The following is a 25,051-nucleotide window of genomic DNA, read 5'->3' as shown; positions in this document are numbered from 1 at the left end:
AAACGCCCTATAAAAATATCAGAGTACAAATGAATTTTACATAGCAGGGGTATTATTGAAGGACTTCTGAAGCGCTGTAAACTGTAGTTGGGTGAACACCATGATCGGACAGGAACTAGGGTGCGTTGAGGACGCGTGATCGTTCCCGCTGTCCACGTGGCACCAGCGACGGCGGGAGGTGTAGAGGCAGTGACATTAGCATTGGGAAGTGGTTGCTGGGTGGGATGGGCATGGGCAATTTGCGAAGAGCTGGTGGTTGGCTTCTTTCTCCGAGCGTGATAGTTTCTCTACACGAGAAGTGGTCAGTGATAAAGAAGAACAGAAAAAGGGGGGAAACACACAGGCTTGCCTGCTGTGCATGGGACCTCGACTATTGGTGGGTCCCGCAACTGTATGTCTGATCCATCTCGATTGCGCTCTTGCCTTTGTCGTCCTTCCCGCGAGAGATTGCAGTTTCAACAGCAGATGGAGGGTAGCATAAACCGAAGGTTTGGCCGTCCTGTTGTAATGCGCGTGGGTTTAGGGCTTCGTTTCCGCTGTTGAAATCATCGCCCGGTATTGCGCCTGTTACAGACTGTGTATGCTGGCCATGGGTCTTTGTCTGGTGGGAACGTGGAACATGTTCAGCTCTCCACAACAGGACTAGTGAGTCGGTGAAACGTACAGACTCACGTTCATGTTTGCAGTAGCGATGTGTAGGAGCAAACATTGACCTTGCTTGACGTTCAAGGACTCTATGGTTTCGTCTTGCTTCCCGACACGGTAGACACCAGCGAAAGGTGGGTCAATTTTGTAGTTTAAATACATCTTTGCGTGCAGTGCTTTAGCCTCTTTCACCATCTGCACAAAAGGTTCCTTCTCATTGTCAGATAAGGACGACTCAGTGAAGGAATGTGGAGCACTTGCCTGGGGAATGATACTGATTATGCTGCGCCATGATGAAGGGTTGAATTCACGGATATATATCCTGTCACGTTAATGCATCATAAGAAGTGAGATAGGTACTACCCACCCTGGCCATCAAATGTCATTTTCAGCACGAACAGGACCGTAGTACCGCAGAAGCAACGATTGTATGGACGACTTGCCACCACCACTCTTCCCCCTGCATACTCCAGGTCAGCAGCACCAACAACTACCAGTCCGCACGACTTACACAATTGCCACGCTCTCTCCGACGCCAACCTCGAGATTGAAATTATCGAGGATTTGCACGCCCTTCTGACTGGGATACCCAAATCCGATGTTCTCGAACCTCACCGTCCCATAGCGCGAAGCGTCGACCTCAATGCCCCCTCGTGGCAGAATCCTGAAGAGCATATGCCCCAGCGCGTCTGTGTTTATAGCACTTACGGCCAACAGACTGAGAGATTCTGTGTGATACTGCGTATGTCAACATTTCAATGGAACTTTCTTGGACGCAGCACTGCAAGACCTTACCTCTCTCCGACAAGACTCGAATCCGCGGTCAGTCTACTCAAAACATCACCCTCACTCCTCTCCAACACCACGAGGATATAAAGCAAGGTATATTTAAAGATCTGTCGAAGACGTTAGTGGTGAAGTGATGGGTAGGAATCTGTTTGGATGGGCGGAGCCAGACTGTCACCAGTTCAGATATACAAAATGATAAAGAGCTCAACATTATCACTTACACAGCATAGTCCAATTGCTTGCGTCTGGTTCGGCTGAGATTCGTTGTCACTGTGAGCTGACCCAGGTCTTAAATGATCGAGAAGTGCCTCCACGACGCTATGCTGCACGTCCCACAAATGCGGACAAGCCAGAAGAAGCTGTGGAAGAATGTGAGGCTGAAGATCAGGATCAGCTCTCTGCGCGGAGAAAAGCAGACCAAGTCATGGAGTCCGAATAGAAAGCCTTTTCTGACGGAGACGCCGAATGCTAATGTCCTACCTCCGGACTCGAGGTATTTTCGAACAGGTGGATGATCTGTGGGCGGGGAGAGGAGGATGAAGGACGCAAGAGGTGTGCCATAGGTATTCTTGCACGGAGAGTTGAGAGGGTGCTAGTGACTGTATTGAAGTAAGGGTTTGCAGGAGGGAAGGAGTTGCTGGATGTGTGCTGGGATACACTAGTACATTCATCGTGAGTTGAAGCGATACAGATAGATAGGGTTAATATGAGCAATATAACAGTTGAACGTTGAACGTAGAAGAAGTAAGATCTATTATAAGAAGCAAACGCGATACGTGTCACATGAGTGTATCACGTGACTTACACGTCGCGTTCACGCATTGTTTAGCATGTCATAATAATGCATATATATCACCTGTTCGTGGCAGACTTATGCATAATAATAGCTGGTTAGACACGAGCCTTTATGTATGGTTGATGCTTATCCCTCGTCATTATACATAATGCCCTCAAGGCCGCTCATCATACATAACGCCCACTCATCATACATAATGCCCTCGAGGCCATCAGTCTCCCAATGTTTCTGAATCTGGATCGGATCTGATCTCGATAATCGAGGCCGCTGAGTTCTGTCGCGAGTCGAGTCTTCTGATGAGTGGTTCCTGGATCTAGGAGAACACCAAATTTGAATTGACATATACACACTTGGTAATATCTGGCCCATTTCAGTGACTCTTCCTGCTCTAACGATGCTGCAGATCGCAACTTTCGACTCTCTTGCGAGTCTTGGGATGAAACCCACTGCAATCGTGAGTCACTCTGTAGGAGAGACGGCTCTGGGAGACTTTCTGGAGCGAAACATTGACGAGCTCTGAACAAATGCTTAAATACAAAAAGTTGATCACCACATTCAGAGGTACAGAAATGAACGCGCAATGAATCACGAAGATAATCGTGAGAGTCAGAAGCGGCAATGTGGACAGAATGAAGACGGCACAACTCCTCAAAGTTGTTGCACATCAGCTTAGGAAAATGATCGATAACATGACGAACAGAAGGAGCAGACACAAGCAAATGAACTCCAGTAGGAAACTGTTATATTTACAGTAAATTGGTGGAAATGCATAAGTCAAAGAAGCTTGACGAGGTCCAAAATAGTGAGAACCTGCACTTTCATGCATTGCTAGAGTAAGTGGTGTTGCAGGCTTCACAAAAATTCCACTTACCACGTGTTCTCAATTTCTGACACTTTGCAAGATAATTCTGACATTTTGCGATAATTATTTCATACATCATTATCTCTTCAGTCTCTTTCTTCCTAATACTCGAATGCCAGACTATTAGATAAAATTATGCAAATTAAATGTTTTTCACTCGGGAGGGTTTTCCTGATGCATCAGCGAGGAGTGCCGCGGGTATAATTGCCTGTTCCTTTACCACGGAAAAAGCCAGGACCTATCCTTGCACCACGAGGGACAGGAGCGTTCGTAGGGATAGGGGCGGCACTGTAGGATCGCAAGGGCCGAGATGTGCTAGGCGTGACAATGTTTGAACTCGCCCGCGAGGCAAGCACAACAACCTTTTTCTGTGGAGGCGAAATATGCGGTGGACTCTTTAGAGGACAAGGGTTAGTGGAGGACGAGCCTGATGATGCGGTGCTGCTGCGCCGCCGTTTAGCGATGGTTTTCCAGCTTCGACTATGTGATAGATTGCTGGTGTGATCTTGGATAGGCTGAGAAGTCGCCAGCGATGCTCTTGACATCATCTGTGTCGGCTCGTCAAGTAGGCCACCCATCAGCTCGTGCTCCTGGTGGACACATGTCTGTGTAAGTCATGGTACGTGTGAAGGCTGGTTGGTTGGTTGGGTGTACACATTGACTCACCTGGGGCGACATTGGGATGTCGTTCTCCATTGTCAATGGGTCAAACATATTAGCGTCGTCGCAGAGAGACGCATCATTGTGAACCTCAGCAACTGGCGATAAGAGATGTCAGCTGTTGATTACCATGATCTCCGTGGTGGGACCAGACTTACAATTAGAGTCATTGTCCATTGTGGCCCCCACAAGGGGCTGCAGGCGCGTCTCGGGCTTTAACTCCACCCCTGCGCGTGTCGTACATATATGCTGGCTTAACGGCTCCTTATTGGGACTGCTGGAGGATGGTGCATCAGCGCGCGCATTGCCTTGTTTATCCTGCATTAAAGGCGGTTGCCCATGGGAACCGCTGCCAGTTCCGGTGACATGTTTAGGATCACCTTTGTTTCCAGCGGCAGGCAGCTCCCCCAGGGGACCGGCAGGTGGTGAACTTCCTCCTGCAGGTAGTGGAGGGAGGCCGCCATTGGGTTCAGGTTCAGGTTCAGGTTGCTCGCTGTCATCAGGAAGGGTCAAGTCCAAGACCTCACCATCTTCACTGCATTTGCTGCCTGTCTTCATCACTTTGGCAGGCCGTGTGTACAACTTGCGAGAGACAGTGTCCCGCGGGGATTCAGCGACTGGCTGGGATGGTGCGTTGGGGCTTGTCTCCTGCGCCTCAGTGTCATCATCACTAGTGCTATCTTCCTCGCCGTCATTGTCACAGTCTTGGACGTGCCGTCCACCTGCGGCCGCCAGCTGTAAGCGATTTGCAATCCCTGGTTGGTTGGTAGGATTTGGTGGGGTGGTTGGTTTGGTTGGTTGGTGGGGTTGGTAGGGTTGGAATGTGTTATGTTTGTTGGTGTGGTGAGTTGAGATGATTACACAAAAGTAGCTATGTGTACCTGGATTGACAGACAAAAACTGCTCTAACATTGTACCTTTCCCTTCACCGTGCTCAACCATAAGCACGTCGACGGTACCTAGCGCCACCATGTTGTAGACCAAGACAACCTCCTGCTGCCCTAGCCGCCACGCACGTCCAATTATTTGGTTCACTAACATACGGGACCAACACTGATCCTAAGAGCGTGTGAGATGATATTCCCCCAGCAACATGGGAGGGCAACGTACAAAGAGAATGACCACACTGGCAACTGTAAGGTTAAGTCCCACGGCACCAACGCTGGAGAACAGGAGGACGCGCGCTGATGGATCCGCGTTGAATTTCTTGACGATTTCATTTCGTTCATCCACGCCATGACTCCCATTGAGTGTCAGCGGAACAATGTTATGCAGTTTGAGCCCCTAAGTTGTGTGAATTATCAGCATAACTTGCAGCGCAGGGCACAGGAATGCACTCACAGAGGAGAGGAGAGGTACCATCATAGGAAACTCCGTATAAACAAGAATCTTGCGCTTCCCCATGGACATCAGGTGCGGGAACTCCTGATTCCGAGCATTGGGGTAGACCTCCTGACCTTCATCCTTGCCGAAATTGCTGTCCACGTTAAACTCGTGAACGGGGTGCCCGTCAGACTCCAGATGCCAAGTGAGGAGAGTAACCAGAACGTCGACTTTAGTTGATCTAACATTGGACCACTCTTCCAGCGTCTTCACGGTAGGATATGTTGGGGATGTATGACGAGGGAATGCCACCTTGGTGCGCGCTACGAGGTAAAATTTCTGCGCGTATAGGTGAGCCAGTGCGACTCACCCGGGGAGACCGCTGCTCACCGTGTTAAAGCTTTCACTGTCACCTTCCATCATCCTGTGTTGTTGTCAGCAATCGTAGCGTTTACATGAGGACGGCGCCGTTCACTTACTTGTTGGAAATGCGATCCAAGCCATCATTGATGTTTTCCATCTCATCGCCCTTCATGTGCACAGGGACAATTATCATACGGTACGGGGGCAACATATCGTTGATCTTCTTCCCGTCGTGAGTCTTAGATTCAACTGTGCGTCGGATCACATGTCCGCTGTACCCTTGCTTGATGTCGCTGATCCACTCCCTTGTGACGTCGCGCGCACGCGCAGTGGATGCTGATTCTTCATACTCTGTTGTTGCTGTTGTTGCCCCGCCAGCTAATATTTTGACGGTGTGTGTTGCTGCTTCTTCTTTGTCTTGGCGACTGATTGCACTGCGTGCCGCCCGCAGCGACTTCCAATGCTCCTTCTCACAATCGTCTCCTTGGTGCCCACAAAAGTATGGTATACGTGCCAGTCGACCCAAATTGCACAAGTCCTACAGGTGCATGAGGGTGTCGAAGTCAACGGGGAAAAACAAATATACCTTGGGACTTGTATATAGTGGTGTGGCTGTAGGTAGCAGGGACACCAACACCGCTTTCGTGAGCTCCAGGAGCGCATAAAAATTTGCAGTTGGGTTGCGGAATACGTGAGCTTCATCGACTACACATGTGAGGAACTTCTGCTCAAACCAAATGCAGGTCTTCGTCAGCACCTGACTTTTGATGTGACGCTGCGCATCTGCGGCTTTTCCGGTGTTCTTGCCGGCCTTACCTTTCCTGACATCGAAGGCCTTCCCTGATGTTGTCATCACCTGACGACATAAGCTTCTGCGGACACAGCCACCAACAAAGCACTTACTGAATGAGACACCAGGATGACGCGATTCACCAGCGGTGTCTTCGAAGTTGCCCAGTCGCCTGTCCAAAATGCACGGAACTGCTTTTCTGCAGTCGGATACTCATAAATTTCCACTGCCTTCGGGGCAAAGAAGGTCCTTAGCTCAGCATACCATTGACCCACTAACGAGTTGGGCACCACAATGACGTGAGGGAGGCTGGGGATGGTGGCTTGGCCTGCGAAAAATGGGCGCTCTTCTAGTGAGTCAGGTCTGATGTCAGTTCGTTGTTCAGAATAACGTGTGCAAGAAACAGGTCCAACAAAACAACTCCCTTGCGGAACGGGCCCACGTGTGGCTGTTGTGTCCTTCTGAGGGACTGCTGAGGGATACCAACTCACCTAGCATAGGTGCCTTGCGCACATTCGTCTTATTCAGATCTACCGTGACGCCTGTGGGTTTCCCTCGACCTGCGACCACCTCCTGAATCCAGTATGCATCGATAATCATCACAATCGCGCCCATCATCAGCGCCATCTTCCCAACACCCACATCGTCTGCTACTAGTATTCCAGGAACACCACCCGAATTCTCCTTCTTCAGCCACATCTTGTCCGCTAGTGCAGCGACTCCCACGCGTTGGTGCCACAGCAGCGACAGTGGTTGCATGTCCGTATTGCCCTCGATGAAGTCCGACGAAACTGCCTTGTCCCACGCACATTTTCCGCCCTGTGAACGAAATTCTGCGAAGAGAGCTGGGCGCCCACCAGGGAATTGTAGGAGATGGTTGAGCTGGGCATCGTCCATATTGCTGAACCCCTCCACACCCAGGTCATCACTTCGTTGCCAATCGTCCTGACCGCTGGGGTTCCGATCGTCAAGGTCCATTTGTGGCACGAATGCCTCTCCTGGGACGACCTCAAATAGTTGCACGTACAATGCCCAAATCTCGTCGATATCGCCAGCGGCCGCCAGCACCACTGGCTTCACCCTGCAAGCGCACAAAGCTCTGCGTCGTCCTGCAGTACAATGTGAAATAGGTCAGTATTACATACATGGCTCCCATGGGGGACTGTTGTACTACGTACTCGCTGGTGAGCTGAAACTCTCTGCTGTAATCTTTTCCTTTGGCCGTTTCTTTGCCTGTGCCACAGCCGTGACCACGACTTGCTTTAAAAATTCCTCGTGCTCAGCCAAGCCATTCGCTTTCTCCTCTTCAGCAGGAAACCATGAAACGGCATCCCTGTATGCCTTCACAGCCTTGGTGGCATCGCACAACATCTTTTGTGTGACATATTTTGTGTCCTCGATTTCTGCACGCCAAAGGTTAGTGCTGCTCTGCATACCGCATGTACGTTACTCACTTTTCACCAATGACATTGATTTAATGCGTTTCTTTTCCAATGCCTTCTTTGCCTGCCGGTATTGCTTGCGATGGCGCTCCCAGGCGTGATGGAGGATGGTGTTGCACGCATCACGAAATTCTCCAGTCAATGGCCTCGACAATGCTTCAGTCCCCAGGATTGCAAGGACGACATCCTCTTTACCGCTATCAGCATCCTTTACCTCTGGGAACTCCTCAGATTTCTCTCTCTGAATGAGTTGGATAGGTAGTACCTGCGACACTTCCAAGGCTTGGTCAATCCGTTCTATGAAAGCTGCAGAAATCTTTTGTTCCTTGAACCAGTGGTTTAGGGCATCTCGCCCTGCACCCCATCCAGACTGTTCTTTGCCTTCAAGAATATCGTAACGGTCTTTGCCGGCCAATGCCTCTGCAACATCAAGCATGGCGTTCAATGACACCCGCTGCTTGTCTGACAGGTGCTGGTGTGGCTCCTTGAACATATCCAGGCCTAGCCCGTATATCTCCTTCAGAGTCTCGTCGTCATCAAATATCCATGCCTTCCCTGCCAGGAGGGCAGAGATGATGGCGCTTTGCATTTTCTTACTCATACTTGTAATCCTACAGATGAGAATTACGGTGCATACACATAGGTGGTCAGAACTCACAGATGTGAGTGATGTTCGTTTTTTTGATTGGTTTGGTTTGTTGACTTAGCATAGGTGGGCAACGTAGACCCCTTTTTATTATTTTGTCGCTCCGGATCACAACTCATGGGCGCAACATGATGTCTCGCAATGGCAGTGAGATTGCGCCCTTTACCGACCCATACAATGCGGGAGCTGATCTGCTGCGGTATCACGGCATCCGCTTCACGAAACACTTGTTTTCCAGAAATGTGACAGTCGAGAACCCTGACTCTGAGCTAGCTAGCTCGGTTCCTTAATGACCTGAGGAAGAGTCGTAGGTGCCCTGTTACCCTTCTGAAGTCCTTCGGCGCCCAAATGTTGATAAGAACATGGTACGCGCGTGCATTACTTCAACTCCCAGCAAAGGAGTATCCGGTACCCTGTTATCACTCGGACTTTACTCGGTTCCCACAACAACTCTTCCACAAAGTCCGAACATGAACCCACGCCCGAGCCTTACGGATATCACAAAAGACCTCGAAAACTGCATTTTAATTCGGCTCTCCGACTTGTAAGGATTACCAGACAGCTCGTACACGAAAATAGAATATTGTAAAAATCCTCAACATTGCATATTGATCTATTATGTAGTAGTAGTAGTAGTATTTTTATACTTGTTCTAATTACGTGGTACATGAATTGTTGTTGTTGCGACTTGATTTGAAAAATGGTACCAATACAGTGATACATGTGCATGAATGATTAATGGGGAGAGTTAGTATGGCGAGTACTACTTCCAGTAGGTAGTACTATGGTGTTATCATGATGGTAATACTGGTATGCATGGTGTTTGGTATTGCATCCTGTAGTAGTAAATTCATCTCTAGAACATTGTATTAGTTGTGTGATTGATTGCAGAGAACTCAGTACTCACCCTCCGTATCACCGATCTCAAGCGTTGCACCATGCGAGCGAAAACCGTCAGCGCAGAAGCGCATGAATGTTTTGATCCGACCTGGTGCTGGCGGAGCGGTGGCCGCCTCGGATGCTGAAATCAGGCTCTGCGGCGGCGATACGGCACTAAATACGTACCGTATGTGCCGCTAACATCTCCAGCTGCGTCTATTAAATGTGAGTTTGGGCTAGATCACTGAGAAAAGACTTACGCGAGGATTACCGATCTGAGGTCCGTATATCACGCGAGACATGTCTAACAGTTAAGTGGACTGTTAAGTCAATGCGATCAGAGAGAGATCTGAGCATATGTATTACTTACCGTGAATTTTCCTAATTTGGCTTTATCGGTTGTGCAGTAGTAGTGATCGAGAAGGACACTTACGTACCAGCAAACATCACACCAAATAGAGCCAAACAATTTCGCTCAATGCCGGATCTGCTATCCAACCTCGAGCTTGGTGGGCCACGAGCAAGACTAGACTGAGTCGATCATTTTCAGATAGATTCATCTACATTGGACGAGCAGTACAAAAATTTGTCCAAAAACGACTGGTACTACTGATTGATTCCGAAGTTAGAGACGATGTGTTAGGCAAAGCAATTATTTACCGAGGCCACAGTCTGAACGCACATAAGTTGTACTCACTGATTGTGCAGCTGTGGTATCGTAAGACTGTAGTACACATAATAGAATGATTTGCATAATATGTACAGCGCAACCGCAGTCTCACTCAGCGTCAGACTCAGACTCCTCTTCCTCTTCCCTCATCTGCAAGATACGGAGGGGGACAGGTCGCACATTACTCACCCATTGTGCAGCGGGCACATAATCAGGATGCTGTGGATCCTCCTCCTCCTCCTCCTCCTCCTCTAAATGAATTTCCCCGGGGATGTTTACAGGATCCCAACTTGGAATGCGTGCACCAGGTTTGAAAATGACTTGCGGTGCACTTGAACGGTGAGTGGCAGGTAACATGGTGAAGCCATCGTCCAGAGTGTACTTCCAGAGGCGGTCGTTGTGTGGTTTGGGGATCCAGGCCAATTGATTGAAGAGAGTCAAGTATCTTGTCCGAACGGCGTCGACCACGTCTCGTGGCTTGTCCCTCTTCATATCTGCCCAGTCAAGCCAGGATTGCATGGTTGTATAATTCTGTGGTTGGAGAGGAGGGGGCGTTCCAGGAGGGGGGAAGAACTTATCGAAAGCTTCCCGCCATTCTATCATACTTGCTCTCTTCCACTGGACGCGGTAAAAGATCACAGCCAGGTTTGTTTCCTTGTAAACATCATCTGTGGCTTTGCAACGTTCATTCATGGTGAGTCTGCAATGGGAAGGGTGGAGCGGCTGGGCCCTCATGTTACCGCATTTTTGGAGGACGTCACTGCAAAATTGATTCCAGTGCTTTGTGACGGTGACCGGGAAGGCCTCGTTGAGAGTAGGGGGAAAGTCCAGTCGTTCATCAAATGGTAAATCCTCTCCCACGTCTCGCGGGAGCGGGGGGACTGGAAAATCCAAGTCTTGGAAGATGGCCGCTGCGCCAGGTGCATCGGCCTCAGGCTTATGGCGTTTGGACATGCCTTTTTGGGTTTTGACGTGAGATGCAGGAATCATTGCACGAGGGATATAAGCAGTGGGATTATATTTGTTGCGAAGGGCATGGAAGTCGAGGCCGAAAAAGTATTTGTAGGAGCTAGCGTGCATGACATGACCGTATTGCATCCGTGGAACATCGGCAGTTGGAGGCCAGATCAAATCTCTCAGAAAGAAGGCACCATATGCACAAACAGGGAGCTGATCTCCGTTGTCGCGGTCAGCTTGTCTAGGAACCATTTGCAAGCCATCCTGATCATAATCAGCTGTCAGGGGAAGAATAGTGCACATGAGATCACGGGCTGCAGATCCGTCATCTGGGCGGGAGGAGAGACCATTGAACAGCCATATAAGTCCAGCTGTGAGTGATAGGCTATTTGCTGTGAAGCGAAGGTCAGGAGACCCCTGGTTTTGCAATGCTATGGTGTGAATCATCCCTAGAGCACGGACAACTCGCCATTCCCTGATTGGTTGGTTGGTTTAGTGCGCAGAATGAACAAAAACAGTATTTGAGTCAATAGAATGTTATAAGAGCGGAATAGATAAGACGCTCACCACCAATCTACCCTAGGGAATACACACAGTGACTGGGACATCAACTCCACTGCAACTGAAAGGGCACTCCACACTGCTGCGCTGCTGCGCTGATGGGCAATCGCACCTCGAGTCTAGCAGCGCAGTCGTGGTGCTGTGCAGCATGTCTGAAGAGTCGGTACATATTGTTCATGTGCGGTGGAGTGGTATGGCTCAAGGCAGCTTGTCCAGTGAGGGCCAAGCCATGTCGTCCACCATCGAGCTGGTGGACGAGCGCTTTGTCTGTGGTATAAACCTGCATGTAGACAGGTTCATCTGGATTCCTTGCGGCCAATGTAACACGAAATCCGGCAACGTGCATTAAGCCAGAGGCACAATCTTTCTGGTAACTGCGAGACCTTGTGGCAGTAGCTGCTGTTCTGGCATCGTAGGAAGTAGTGTATGCTAGGATAATCTTTCCGTGAGCATCTGTTCGCCATTGATATGCGTGGTTTGGCTCAGATAGCTCTAGGCCCACATCAATATAGCAATGCGTTTCATCCAGAAGTCCAAGGTAGTCGAGATCATGCATTGCACGCCTCAAAGCCGTTGTTGCAACTTGTTCATTACCAGGGTTGTGCTGGTTAGCCTCTTTGACGCCCTGAACTTGGACCATAAATAACATGTCCTGTGCCCACGGGAACGCATCAATCAAAGCGAGGCGGAGATCATATCCAAACCGCAAGACCATGTTGGCAGGGAAGGGACGGGTACCGTACTGATACCTGTTGTTTCTCTTTGTGGCACGGGTGAGAGCGCCCTCATAGTCTGTAGACCAATTTGTAGAAGTCTCATAATTGAGCTCTTCAATGACGGGTCGTACTCCCTTCTCATAGATCCCCTTCTTCTGCTCTTGGGTGAGCTCGACATCTTGGCTCTCTGGATCGTACAGATGAGGAAAGAAAGCTCACACTTTGGTGCGGACGCCTACTGAAGCCAAGCATATGTTTGGGACTCGATGAGGCGACAAAGGTGTAGGTGGCTGGTGAGGTCCCCCCAGGGAGCCGGATGAGCGTAATGTCACAAATAACAAACGTGGCACGTACATCACGACTGGAAGTTTTCATGGGCACCTTCAAATGCAGAGATGACTTCAGGGTATCATCAGGGTTGGTGACGGGATACAGAAAGAGATCAGATGTGACTGGGAGCCAGTTCGTGAAGGAGATGATACTGTCGTAATCCCGAACAACACTGACGACTCTGGGTGCAACAAACCTGTTACGAGTGGGTTCCATCGAATACTGCACATTGCGATCCTTTCCAGTGAGGGCCAAATTGCAGGCCCTGTAGTACTCCTCTGGCGGAATGTCATCTTGTTCAATGATCCGAAAAAAGATATCATTGAAGTCGGCAAGGGAGCAACCCTCGATAATAGGAACTTGTGGAGGCATGCAAAGAAATTTTGGTCCGAGCGACGGTGACGTTTTAATTGGGTAGGTTTTAGTTTTAGGGTAGGGTTTAGGTTAGGTTTAAGTTGGGACACGTATGTTCTCGTACAGATTGAGAATGATCATGAGCCGCAACCCTATAGCGCAATATGGCCTAGCTGAAGATGCAATGAATATCAGCGTATTTCCCATGGTATGTTCCTGGCTCCTATGTATCTATATAACATGAACTGTAACATGAACCATGCATAACACTTGAGCTTGAGTCATCATACATTGATTGTAATAATATTCTAATTGTAAGTCAAGAGCTTATGCAGCCAGGGTACCTGTACATAGCCAGATGTATGTAGATGGTGGAAGAAGAGAAAAGAGGACAACGGATGGATTTCGGGGTTTAAATGGTGAACCGGATATTCCCGGTTGAGTTTGTCGTCCATTGTAGAATCTACTTAGGCGAAGAATCCAGCACGAAGACGAGGACGGACGAAATTACAACATGCCCTACGAACCTTGCAAGAAGAAGGCACCAAGAAAGAGGAGGATGCTGCCATGGAGCGCATGCGAGACGCTTACTGAGCGTGCTGTTGCATATGTACCTCCTGGACAAGAGAAGCGTCATTGGTTTTGGCCTCATGAGTATGCTTTGTTCGAGGAGATCGAAACCAAGGTCTTTTCATTTCTATACAGACCACTTGTTCACCCTGACATTATTCTACAGGACTATGACCGTGCACACTGCATGCCAAGTAAATTTCACAGTTCTGAACCTTGTGCCGCACAAGCAGTTTACTTTCGCAAAACTGTGTCATGGCTGCGAGGTTTGAGATCAGGCGGCTGGATTTGGTGGCAGCGCGCAAAATTCTCGGGGACGGTCATCGGCATGTGCCCGAACGATGCTTTATTCAAGGTTTGTATTCAACTCGAGATTTATGATCTTCGATTTCTCGTCTTTGCGATATACTGATATCATATTAAGCTGCGATAATTTCATCCCGTGCGGACATTATACGAGAAGTATCTTGAGGTATGTCATGAAAGTATGTTTCGTTCCTCGACAGTGATAGAACATCTTTCACAGTACGATCCCACCAACTCAGCAGCGTAGGTTGAATATGCTGAACTCGAGACGGCTCTCGAGGACTTCACCCGTGCAGAGGCTATCTTTGAACTTGGAGTGTCTCAAGCATCACTATCGATGTCCCGAAATCCTTTGGAAGTATATCGACTTCGAAGTCGATGAGCAGGGTGACCGGGAGAAGACGAGATCACTTTACGAGCGCCTGGTGGTCCTCAGCGGACTACCACAAGGTGTGTATATCATATGCCGAGTTCGAGAGACCAAGAATTCCCATACCCAGAGCTCTGCAAGAGGAAGAGGAAGACGAGGAATGCCGAACCTCGTGTTGTCGCCTGTGATCCCTAACTAGCACGACAAGTCTTTGAAACCACTGCTCCAAGATTTGAAGGCCAAGGGCCTAAAAGCAGAGGTACGGATGGCAGCTTTATGATCGGGTTGGATCTGAACCGCTTTCCTCACATAGTGGTTGCTTTGCTCGATCCATGGAAGGCATTCGTGCAAGAACACTTGAAACGGATGTACTGATGGGCCTCACCGCTGAACTTCACCTTGAACATGCCCTTCAGCCTGTCAGCGCAACAATCGGAGCAAAGCGAGTCCCAACGTGCGAAGCACGTCACTTGGGACCATACGTCACGCTGCCGAAATGGAGGCAGCATTCACTGCCCACGCGATCCACACACTCTTCATATTCAGGTATGACAAAGACTCAATCCCTACATAGAGTTGTTCAACGCAGCATTCGCGTTCAGGAACGAATCAACACTGGGCTGTTTCACGTCCAAGGGAGGCCGAGAGTTATTCTTCATCCACTTCTGCACGAATGTTATCTACCGCTTTCCTCCATCTGGTGTTTCCATAACATACTTCGGCAGCCACTCTATAGGATTGTGGTCTACCTTTAAGACATCGAGTTCACGAAAGTATGCAAAGTACCCTGGGATGCGAGTTATTTTGTTGCGGTGACAGGCAGAAACCTGACGAGAGCACGTTTGACGCTATCAGGAAGAATGGGGCTAGGGAACGTACCCTCAGGTGGATCAAGGAGCCTGATTGGCTCGGTAGTCTTTTAATTTTGTTTCGACTTATGTCCAGAATCTCTAGGGACGGCATGACCATCAACTGTGTTACGTTCAGCAAGCGTATAACGCGTGAACGTCAGGGCTCCACATCGGGGAAAGAGGTGAAACTGTTGTTCTGCAAATTCAAGTATCTCAAGCGAGATAGTAGGGTAAATGTAGTAGGGAGTGTAGCAAGGCGATCCTAAAGCAGTTGGAACTTGCTATTATGAACTTGCGGCAACAACGTGTCGCAGCAACGTACCTGGGGTACTGGACTCTCGTCATCGAGGGAGCCATTCCTGCCCATGGTTCTGCACCATCCTCACCGACATCTGTTAGGCTCCTGTGTGCAAGATCAAGGGTAGCGCCATTGTCAGATGACTGACCCGTGGCAAGCTGAAACATGAATTCGTGTGCAATGTCTCGCAACCAAGCTCTTTGATGCTCGAACTGAATACCGGAGAGTCTAATTCTAAACAAATGCTGTGCGCTTCGTGCTCGAACGATTAATTATGTCTTCCCATCAGAGTCCACAGGGAATAGCTGTCTGTGTGATCAGGTTATAGGATATCCACCATCGCATCACCGATCCGAGAGGCAGCAGCCATTCACTGAAGCCATGCACATTTTCATTCTGCAGTCCACTACGCGAATCAGGAGTCAATGATCATTGTCCCAGAGCAGAAGAAAATAAAAATACATGAGATGTACGCTACTGATCAATACAAAAATGTGACGTCAAGAACCGTACGAAAGCAAGAGCACACCTTCGCAACACGGCAAGCATAAGGAGGGTATCGTGGACAAACAACAGGGAGAACTCCGTGACCGTGATCGTGACCGTGCAGGTACCACTTTATTAGCTTCTGCAACATGATCCAGTTGCGCACTCCGTTTTTGAGCGAGTTCGTTCTGCCGTTCTAGACTCCTACCGTAAAACATCATCAGCACAAGACCTCAATTTACGGGCAGGAGGAAATCGATAGAAAAGGGGGAAACAAACCTCATCTGATTCTCCAGCTCCAACACCCTCTCCTTCGCACCCTGCCTCTCCCTCTTGTACTTCTCCTCCTGCCTTCAACCTCGCCTCGTACTCCTTCACCCTCGCCTCCCATTTCTGATCAGCGCCTCCCATTTCTGATCAGCGGTGGTCGTCTTCTGATTTATGTTCGAAAACTTCTTTTCGCTTAGGAGTAGCTGGTTTTGAACTACTACCAGGCGTTTCTCAGCGTTTACTGCGCGGGAAAGGAGGGATTTGGTTTCTTGGGAGTCGCCTTAAGTCAGTTGTCGGGATGTTACCAATTGAGAGGTAAGTTCTGCGTTGGTAGCCTTCACAGATCAGTGTGAGTCAAAGTCAACGCAAATCAAAACCGCAGATCAAAAACCCACCTTCAACCCCTCAATCTCTCCATCCTTCGCAGTAAACTTCCGTCTCCACGTAGCCTTTGCCTCCTCATATGCCTTCACGCTCGACTCAAACTTGTCGATCTGTTTCCACCGCATATCAAGCTGTCTCCGCATATCAGCAACCTTCTCAGTGAATTTCCCTTCAACTTTTTTGACGTGTTTGTCAAAGTCGAGTTGGATCTGGGAGAGAGCTTTGAGTCGCGTGATGAGGTTGTCGTGGAAGACAGCCGAAGTTGGTGAAGGGCTTCATTTCTGCTTGTTTGCCTTTCTTCTGCAAAATGGAGTGTTTGATATGAGTGCCAAGGCATAAGAGAGAATAAAAGAGACTCACGGGAGTTTTGTCCACACCGAGGATATTATCCATGTATTGATATATCGTAAGCAGCAGCGTATTCCGCTCCGTGAGCTGATCACCATATGGATTCTCAGCACTCAGTAACGTCCGCTGGTCCTTAGACAACCGCGTCTCCAGCTCGTTCACTCTTGTCCTGTACCCAAACAATTCCGCCTCAGCAGTCTTGAGGCTGGTCTGTGTGCTGTCAAGCTTCTCGGATAGACCGAGACGCGCTTGAGTTTGGGTATTGAGCTGTGTAGTGAGCTGTTGTACTTCGAGCTGCAGTTTATGGATCAGATCTTCACGATCGCGAGTTGTGCCCTCTCGGTCGCCGACATCTTTCTTCGTACGAGATAGTTCGTCTTCTAGGCGATCGACATCACATTTCAATCTGTCGACTTCCAGTTGCAACGAGAACCGTGCTGTTGTAATCGTCTCCCGGAGTTCTTTCGACTGCTGCTCCATGTCCCGAAGAGAGTTTTGCACAGCTTCGAGGTCGCCTGGAGAGGAGGGACTGTGTCCGTGAGAGATCGTCGAGGGCGCTGTGCAGTGCAGAGTCTTTGTCTTCAAGTGCACGTCGCTCACGTCGGAGCTCAGACTCGTGTGTCCTCTATACGTCGTCGAACTCGAACTCGCGCTCAAGACTCTCTCGAGCTTCCTGTTCGCCTTTGACTTCGGTTACGAGGTCTTCGATGTGCCCCGCTAGCTCTTCCTGACGGGCTCAGTGCGCATGCATGTCCTGGAGAGATTGGTCGTAGAGTTCTTGCAGGCCTTGGGATTTCAGTCCTGAGACTTTCTGTTGTGATGTGTTAGATGTTGAAATTATAGGTGGTAAACGGGCTTACAACTTTTCGGAAGATGTTGGGGAGGGCGTGGATGTGTGCAATGCGTATTGGGGGATGTTGAGCATGGGGACTGAGGGGTGGTGACTGTGTGGGTGGTGGATTTGGACGTGGCCTTGGCTATGGGTGTGAGAGGAGTGAGAATGCGAGGGTGAGTGTGTATGCGAGGGTGAGTACGAGAGGGATGGGGATGGGGGTGAGGTGATGAAGATGTTTGGGCTATGTTCGCTTGGGATCGGGCTTGGAGGGACGGGTGAGGGGGAGGGGCTCAGGTGCGTTTAGGGCGTTGAGATCTTGGATTAGTGTCGGTGATACTGTGTACGTGGGTTAGTACTTGGCAGTGCACAAGAAGGGGAAAGGGAAGCGCACCAGACCCGATCGCATCACATAACGTCCTCACAATCCCAGTCAATCTCTCCACTTTCCGTCGTTCACGACGCATCTCAGCGATGTACATCTCACGAAGAAATGTGACCGCACCATCTGCAGTGGTAAGGTCAAAATATTTCTTGGCAATGGATACGCTCCCCGTAGAAAACAGTGGAGTGTGTCAAGGAGTGCAAGTGCCGTGCGGTAGAGACGATTGTTGAGGTCAGTAGGCGTGCCTGGGAGCGGAGTAACTTCAATGCGCAGTGCCGGTTGTGCAAAGGTTGAATCTGAGGTCGTGGTGAGGTTGGAAGGGATGAATCGGAAAGCAAGATGTGTCACCGTAGGATGGTAGTAGGGTAAACTCTCTCCTTCGGGTACAAGTGGTGTAAGGACCAACATGGATGGAAGACATGCGAATTCACCGGTTCCAAAGGCGTAAAGCATACGGTGCTGCTCTAGTCCCGAGTATTGACCTGGCCTACGCGGTAGCAGCTTGCGATGGACATTGCGCACTGGGCTGTATCCTTCCAGACATGGAGCAGACGATGGGATGGTGTTATCGGAGTCTGAGATGGTCTCTGAGCGCAAGATCAGTGTCGAATTGTGCTCCGGGTGATGAATCAATTGCGACACAGCTGCCTCGAACTGTTAGAGTAGATCATATCAACACAACGGAAATCACATAAGGAGATTGTGCACGCACCAATTCAAGCGGAACATCTGCAGGACAGCTAATCAACGATTGGAATTTGAAGTGCAAAGGATTGGAATCTGAATCGCGCAGTGGAGGTGCATCATGATGAAGCGGGTGAATATCACATGATGAAGGGATTGAATCTTACACAATGTCTAGCCACCTGCCCAAGCTCTGGCCAGGAAAACTTTATACCTTAATAGCGCAACCAGTGAGGCTGTGACGGTAGAAGGTCGCGTCCTTGACGAATCGACGAAGATTGACCGTGATGGATTCGAAAGCCTCTAGCTTCTCTGTAACATGGGATGTCCATGACCGTCTTCAGGACACGATTCAGATGTTACTAAGCCTGTTGCTTACAAAATTGAACCACGTGACTATTCAGTTTTCCTTATGCTATTAAGGTAGACGACATTAAAATCCAACTACATTTTGAGACACCATTTTGCACAACTTATTGCACTTTCCTCATCCACTTTCCAAACATTCTTTTTGCACCAATCTGTTCCTAAGACCTCTCTAGATAGCTTGATGGTCTCAAATTTTCTCAAAACTGAAATTTAATAGAGCTATTTCCACTTTTTCTATATGTTGTATTTCATCTCCAAATACATTTCTGACACTATAGGCGGAAAATAAAATATTTGTCCCGTAGATTTGGCCACGTCACGTGATACCACTTTAACCATATATGGTAGATTACATAACACCAGGCTGTGCCACAATCAAGGTAAGCACTACTGGTGCGTAGTCAGTCATAACCATACTCCTTTGATACTCCTAGTACTTTAAGTGTGGATGTAGGGTAAAATACAAAGCTTATTTTTTTTTATTTTTTTTTTTGATGTTGTCAAAGTGATTTTCGAGGCAAATAGTGATTTTCGAATTTTGAATTCTGAGATTTTCGAATTTTGAATTCTGAGATTTGGCCATGGGAACAGTCACGTGATCACATGGCGGCACTAGTTGTATTTCAATGTCGTCTACCTTACAAGTTCCGAGTGCGCGTTATCCCCGGTTCTGTCAGACGCAAAGGACCAGATTCTCTGTAAAAGTTTTGGCATTTACAGTGTGTTGCAAATGACTTTAGAATGCACGAGAATTTTTTTGCGAGCTCGGTGTTTGTAAAATAGTTCGTAATAGCCAAATGCGGGACTTTCTGTCACATCAACGACTCGAAAATATTGTCTCCTCCACCTCAGGGTGTATCAATTGCACTCTGACACTAGGCACTCCCTTTGTCAATACTGTCAATACTAAATAATTATAATATATCATAGGCCTTGTCCGCAACGAGTAACTCTGGCCATACTCGCGGTGATTTCACAAGACATTGAGCTAGTTTTCTAAGAAAATTCCAACAGTCTTCCATTGTTCATATTCTGGTGCATTCTGAATTGAATTCAGGAGTGATCAGAGATGCTAAATACTAAATATTTTAATCTGTTCGCGCATCACAAGAGTTCGCGCATCGGCTCTAGTCTGAATCTACATACTTCAAGTTAGGGAAAATCACACTTTTCTGCGTGGTAACTCTCCGCTGGACTCAACATGTCAATTTTGAAAGAAAAAACCAGCGGGTCTTGTACTTTAAATATCAGACTATCTATCCGTCAAGAAATTATATTTTTATGTGGATGTGTTGTAGAGATACAGATGTTTTAAAATGTGCAAACTCTAGTTGATCATCAGATAATCTAGCCTGGTTGGCAGTGGCATGAAAACCGGAATGATTGACCAAGCGTGACACAAGTCACACGTCAATACAAAGGAACAAACACAATTTTGAAAACACGATTCTAAAGTCATTTGCAACACACTGTATGTCACGTTGATTACTCGTCGGGCTGTTGCTTATGCAATGTGAAACATCTTTCGAATCATTGCAGTCCATTGAACGAGGTGACTGGGGGATTTGGCAGGGCTGGCAGTGGCAAGGCTAGACACACTTTTTTAGTCTTGAACTACTAATTGATTCCTGATCAGAATCATAAGATCCAGCAAGGGAAATTGAATGGAATTGGCTATGAAGATGCGGCACAATTGAATCTACATACATAGTAACAATTTTGTGGCCCCGCATCTTGATTGTTATTTCCAACCTGCCTAGTGTCTCTGTGTTGTTCGTGATGTAAAAATATGTGCCGGGTCTAACCGACAGCGGAGTCGCAATGTATATAGTGCAAAACGGGAAAAACCGACCTCTCGCCACAGCACCAACCACCTGACTGTCACCGCTTATGTTACTACTTAGTAATATTAGCACATATGCTACAAGTCCCAGGGATCCGCACGGGTAAACCCCCGGGTACCAGAGCCCATACCCGCACCCGTACTCAGCAAAAACCCGTACCCGTCAATGCAGGTACAGGTTTTTGGCGGGTATGATGAGTTCGGACCCATACCCGCACCTGTGTGGGGTTTACCCGCGGGTAACACATACAAATAAAGCAGGGACAAGATGCAGATGAGCATGACAATACTAGTAAGTAATGTACATACAAACATAGATTTAAAAAATATACCTATATTACTGGGAACAAGTGGTGACATGCATGGACATGCACAAAGTTGTGAGCAAGTGTGAGAGTGCGAGACAGGGCAGGGCTAGGTAAGGTGCCAAAGGTCTTCTTCAACCCAGCCTTGTTCCTTGTGTGTTTGCGTTCGTGCCATGTCAGCATTTGCTGACATGTCGTATGGCCATACGCAGCATGCCCGATGGCATAGAGGGCTCGGGTAGTATCCACACTGGTGTTGTCATGGGTCAAGAGGCGTGCGACGGAGAAAGCTGAAACACCAACACTTTGCTTATGGTAAGCCAAAACCTTATTTTCAGCCACTTTGGCATTATACCGTCTTGTCATTTGAACTTCTCGACAGCATCATCAAATCTCAATGAATCTTTCCGCGACCCGGGGGAGGTGGTGGTTATAGGTACATTAGAATAGCCCTAGGTACATAGAATAATAAATTCCTTATGATATTGTTGAATCCCCCTGCAAAATGAATGTTTTTGATTTTTGTTGGCTTCATGTGAGTTCGCAATTGCACGTGACAATTAATTAATGAGTGTCATATGTCCTGGAACGCATCACTGTGTCGAGCCTACTACCATATGATGTACCCAGCCCGTTACAAGTCTTGGTTTCCCGTGGACTCTCAAGAATCAGACTCGCAAAGCAGTTATGCTTCTCAACCCATTGACTTTGATCAGTTTTCATACCAGTTTGATCCTTCTCAATTCCCGCACAATGATCTGAGCCTCAGTCCGATTGATATTAATGTGTATTCTCTTGATGATCTAGCGCCAGCAGCTTCCATCAACTCTAATACCCCCATTCTGTTTTCTCATGCACTGCCATTACCCATTGGTCAAACAGGAACACGATCTGAAGCACCCAACACTGCGGCTATACCTTTTTCTGATGATTCTGACACTTTGGCTCTTGATTCCGTCACATTACTCAAATCAAACACGCCTGCTGATCTTATGTGTCTATTTTCAGCAAATCTTATCAATAGGCGCGCTGGAACCCACCGGTGGGAAGTTGAGTGTCCAGACTGCAAAGCATGGATCAAGACCACCCTTCCAACCCAGATTCTTAGTGATCTAGATGCTCTAGGGTATTTCAATACTCTCAGCGATCACCGGCAGGGTAAAAAGTGTTTGAAGGGCCTCAATCAAGCAGATTCATCGCCATCACTGAGCACAGCCAGCTCCACCTCGAGTATTTCACCTCATTTTACTCCATCCAAAACATCACATGCAACGGACGTAAATGTGTGCCCTGGGGTTCCGATACATTGGCCTGTTCTGGGCCCTTCATTTCTTGAAACCTTTCCTGTTGGTCGAGCTTCCGCAGGCCAAGGAGTCCTTCCTTTCAGCATTGACACGCATGGCAGTATTCCTCACGGATACTCTCTTAATTGTACAGGTTTCACGACGACACCAATGTCACCTTGCAGTGGGTGCACTGAGGTTGAGGGATTCATCAAACACCTCCTCTCACTCGCTCAAGACATCAAACCACACACCAGATACCGATTTCTAAGTCACTCTGACATGGTCAATAGAGGAAGTCAAACTGGGCGATTCACGCACCGATTCTGACGGCGATTCTGACGTCGATTTTCGAGCGTCAGAATCGTGCAAATCGTGAATCACCCTGAATCGTTGAAGCGGCTCCAGAGCCGCTTCAACGATTCGTTTCACCGCTGATATGTCTAGATTTGAATTTTATTTAAAAATTAAATACATAGTGATCAAAAACATATGATGAAAATAAAACTACAAACGAACAACGACTCCTGTCACTGATATCCCAGTTCTCATGGCAAAAGCAAGTAAAAACATGCCTGCAAAATCCACTAGTGAAGGCAAGAAGAACTCGAAGAACACCGAGACCGGCAGTAAGAGAGGGTTGAAGGGTCGTGAAAATAGCGCGAGAGACAAGGATGGTGATGCTGTGAGCCTTGAGCCGCCTGAAATTGAGTGCGTGGATTCTAGTAGTGTCAATCAGTGTATTCTGACCATGTCTGTATGCAGGTGGACCGAAGAACTCACCTTTCAGATGCTCACTGAGATCACTGAAGACGAGGATATCAAACAAGGCTTGTTTCCAGTTCCTGGCTCGAATCCAAGAAATCAAGGTGTCCCAAAAACTCACTGGCATTGGGTTCTATGCGAGAAACTGTTTTCTTACCACGAGGGCTATAAAAGCCGGTTTGAAGTGTTGCGGGACAAAGGCACACCAAAGCAGAAAGAAGCCTGGCTGTCATGAGTACCAAACACAAATCATTATTCTTTCCTTTCGACCGTTGGTCATAAGCGCCCATTCCCAGCGTTAACTCATAAGCGCCCGTCATACGTACCAACTGCTACCATTACCGAAATCCAGACACCCGATATAGACGCCCTCACATCACGAGATTCTCCTAGAACTTTCCAGAACCTCACAACCGCAGCATCAGTTATCATGACATCATAGTTCTCTTTCACATTATCACATCGTACGATTCCCGTTTCTATTTTATGATTGGCTAGTTAGTTCAGACTCAGTTGTATCTCCGCTTGAATAGTAGTATATAGTATGGACCGTTTGTAGTCAGTAGTTCTTTAGTTCAAACCTTTCGTCTGTACATTGTGTACCAGCCCAAACGTTCCTGCTCAATCCATTTTCTTTGTGATATCTGAACGTTCGAGTCCTAGTCTCTGCCCTGCGTTAATTCGTTCTAAGGGGTTGTGACATTAGGTTTGAACTAAAGGGGACTCCGACTCGCATACCGCTTGCACCATTTTCTCTACGGCGTGAAAGATAATCTGTATCTTCTCCGCCCTAGTGACATCACCACACGTTTTATCTTGCCCGGTCTAAACAAACGTGACCTTTTTCATCTTTCGAAACCTTTGCTCGCTTGAGCGCACTTCTCTACTGTTACCTTTTTGTAGTCATTAGTCTGGTGACAGGCCCCGCCTTACATTGCGGCTGCTATCATCAGTTGGAGGAACACTATAGGTGTTTTATCCGCGACCTCAGTGCTGGCCCAAAACCCTGCCTGCTGAGCTCTATCTCTTAGTTTCTTTTACCGTAGTTTTCTTCGTACGCACGTAGGAACCCCGAAGGGTATTTAGAGGCATTTTCTACTCGAAGACTGGTGATTTGTAAGCTCCGGCTGGAAGAGTCACCGTGTCCTTGTAGTTTGCCCACCTCAGAGGATTAGCATTACGTATCTTTTTGTAGTCAGTCTATCATAGGGAAAGTGCAGTAAGGTTGATTAAAGAACCTTTTGCACCAGAAGTACGAGGTTGATCCGATCAGATATCGGGGACCGCTTCTGTTGACCGAATACATAAACTTTCCCACACTCCCGTTTTTCATCATTATTCCCATCCGGGTTGACCGTTACGACTAGTCAACCAAACCGACATTAGTGAATAGGATTCCAGAACACAACTGGCACTATGTCGTTCTCATTAGATAGCAGAGCTTGGAGAAGCGAAGAAGAGCCATCTATGGAAGATCGTGATGAAGATACTCCGAGACCCTCTGCAGACCCATTTGCAGAAGCAGTCGAAGAGGCTGTCAGAACTGCTCTTGCCATAGCATTGGCAGGGATCAATGCAGAACTAGCATCACTTCGCATTAGAAATGAAGTGCTAGAAAACAATAACGAGATCTTGAAAGAAAGACTCGAAGATCTCGCGAACGATCCATCCATTTCGCACAATGCTCCGAAAGTCGAAAACATAAAAATCAACAAACCCGATGAATTCACAGGAGACAAAGATTCTATCGACGCCGATATCTTCCTGTCACAAGTCCATCTCTACCTATCCTCATACCCAAAAATCAACACCAATCAGTCAATGTCTTTTTTGATGTCTATGATGAAAGGATCTGCCGGAAAATGGGTAGAACCTTACATCCAGAGATATCGACTTGGAAAGCTCAAAGAAGAAGAGCT

General features: G+C 48.0%; 8 protein-coding genes across 8 annotated transcripts; 2 read left to right on the top strand and 6 right to left on the bottom strand.

The window, feature by feature from the left end:
- Positions 1-370: 370 nt before the first annotated feature.
- On the bottom strand, positions 371-1,320 carry DEU56DRAFT_916990 (uncharacterized protein; the record flags this gene model as incomplete). The annotated part of the gene is made up of 4 exons (XM_041357929.1): positions 371-601; positions 673-967; positions 1,058-1,105; positions 1,157-1,320. The coding sequence occupies 4 exons, from the start codon at positions 1,318-1,320 to the stop codon at positions 371-373; spliced, it is 738 nt and encodes a 245-aa protein (XP_041204137.1).
- A 1,951-nt stretch (positions 1,321-3,271) lies between these two features.
- On the bottom strand, positions 3,272-8,271 carry DEU56DRAFT_916989 (uncharacterized protein; the record flags this gene model as incomplete). The annotated part of the gene is made up of 12 exons (XM_041357928.1): positions 3,272-3,697; positions 3,759-3,850; positions 3,911-4,811; positions 4,863-5,036; positions 5,094-5,414; positions 5,466-5,499; positions 5,555-5,976; positions 6,025-6,294; positions 6,342-6,577; positions 6,720-7,337; positions 7,407-7,631; positions 7,683-8,271. 12 exons carry the CDS (start codon positions 8,269-8,271, stop codon positions 3,272-3,274), a joined length of 4,308 nt encoding a protein of 1,435 aa, XP_041204136.1.
- A 1,900-nt stretch (positions 8,272-10,171) lies between these two features.
- On the bottom strand, positions 10,172-10,693 carry DEU56DRAFT_691655 (uncharacterized protein; the record flags this gene model as incomplete). Its single annotated transcript, XM_041347141.1, has 1 exon — positions 10,172-10,693. A coding segment is annotated over one exon (522 nt), but the record flags the coding sequence as incomplete, so codon positions are not given.
- A 736-nt stretch (positions 10,694-11,429) lies between these two features.
- Positions 11,430-12,110, bottom strand: DEU56DRAFT_744522 (uncharacterized protein; the record flags this gene model as incomplete). The annotated part of the gene is made up of 1 exon (XM_041349078.1): positions 11,430-12,110. A coding segment is annotated over one exon (681 nt), but the record flags the coding sequence as incomplete, so codon positions are not given.
- Positions 12,111-14,733: 2,623 nt separating this feature from the next.
- On the bottom strand, positions 14,734-14,968 carry DEU56DRAFT_702816 (uncharacterized protein; the record flags this gene model as incomplete). The annotated part of the gene is made up of 2 exons (XM_041347336.1): positions 14,734-14,856; positions 14,909-14,968. Coding segments are annotated over 2 exons (183 nt in total), but the record flags the coding sequence as incomplete, so codon positions are not given.
- Positions 14,969-15,868: 900 nt separating this feature from the next.
- Positions 15,869-19,275, bottom strand: DEU56DRAFT_963486 (uncharacterized protein; the record flags this gene model as incomplete). Its single annotated transcript, XM_041359393.1, has 12 exons — positions 15,869-16,057; positions 16,240-16,269; positions 16,330-16,527; positions 16,679-17,245; positions 17,298-17,393; positions 17,527-17,643; positions 17,924-18,006; positions 18,063-18,537; positions 18,596-18,623; positions 18,735-18,760; positions 18,782-18,905; positions 19,199-19,275. The coding sequence occupies 12 exons, from the start codon at positions 19,273-19,275 to the stop codon at positions 15,869-15,871; spliced, it is 2,010 nt and encodes a 669-aa protein (XP_041204132.1).
- A 2,429-nt stretch (positions 19,276-21,704) lies between these two features.
- On the top strand, positions 21,705-22,697 carry DEU56DRAFT_916984 (uncharacterized protein; the record flags this gene model as incomplete). Its single annotated transcript, XM_041357927.1, has 1 exon — positions 21,705-22,697. The coding sequence occupies one exon, from the start codon at positions 21,705-21,707 to the stop codon at positions 22,695-22,697; it is 993 nt and encodes a 330-aa protein (XP_041204131.1).
- A 241-nt stretch (positions 22,698-22,938) lies between these two features.
- Positions 22,939-23,367, top strand: DEU56DRAFT_963485 (uncharacterized protein; the record flags this gene model as incomplete). The annotated part of the gene is made up of 2 exons (XM_041359392.1): positions 22,939-23,078; positions 23,133-23,367. 2 exons carry the CDS (start codon positions 22,939-22,941, stop codon positions 23,365-23,367), a joined length of 375 nt encoding a protein of 124 aa, XP_041204130.1.
- Positions 23,368-25,051: the final 1,684 nt, after the last annotated feature.

Source organism: Suillus clintonianus, assembly GCF_016758775.1.
Source record: "Suillus clintonianus strain FC179 chromosome Unknown DEU56scaffold_96, whole genome shotgun sequence".
In the NCBI taxonomy this organism is placed as follows: domain Eukaryota; kingdom Fungi; phylum Basidiomycota; class Agaricomycetes; order Boletales; family Suillaceae; genus Suillus; species Suillus clintonianus.
The sequence above is the reverse complement of the archived record's forward strand: the minus strand, read 5'-3'. Positions and strand labels throughout refer to the sequence as shown.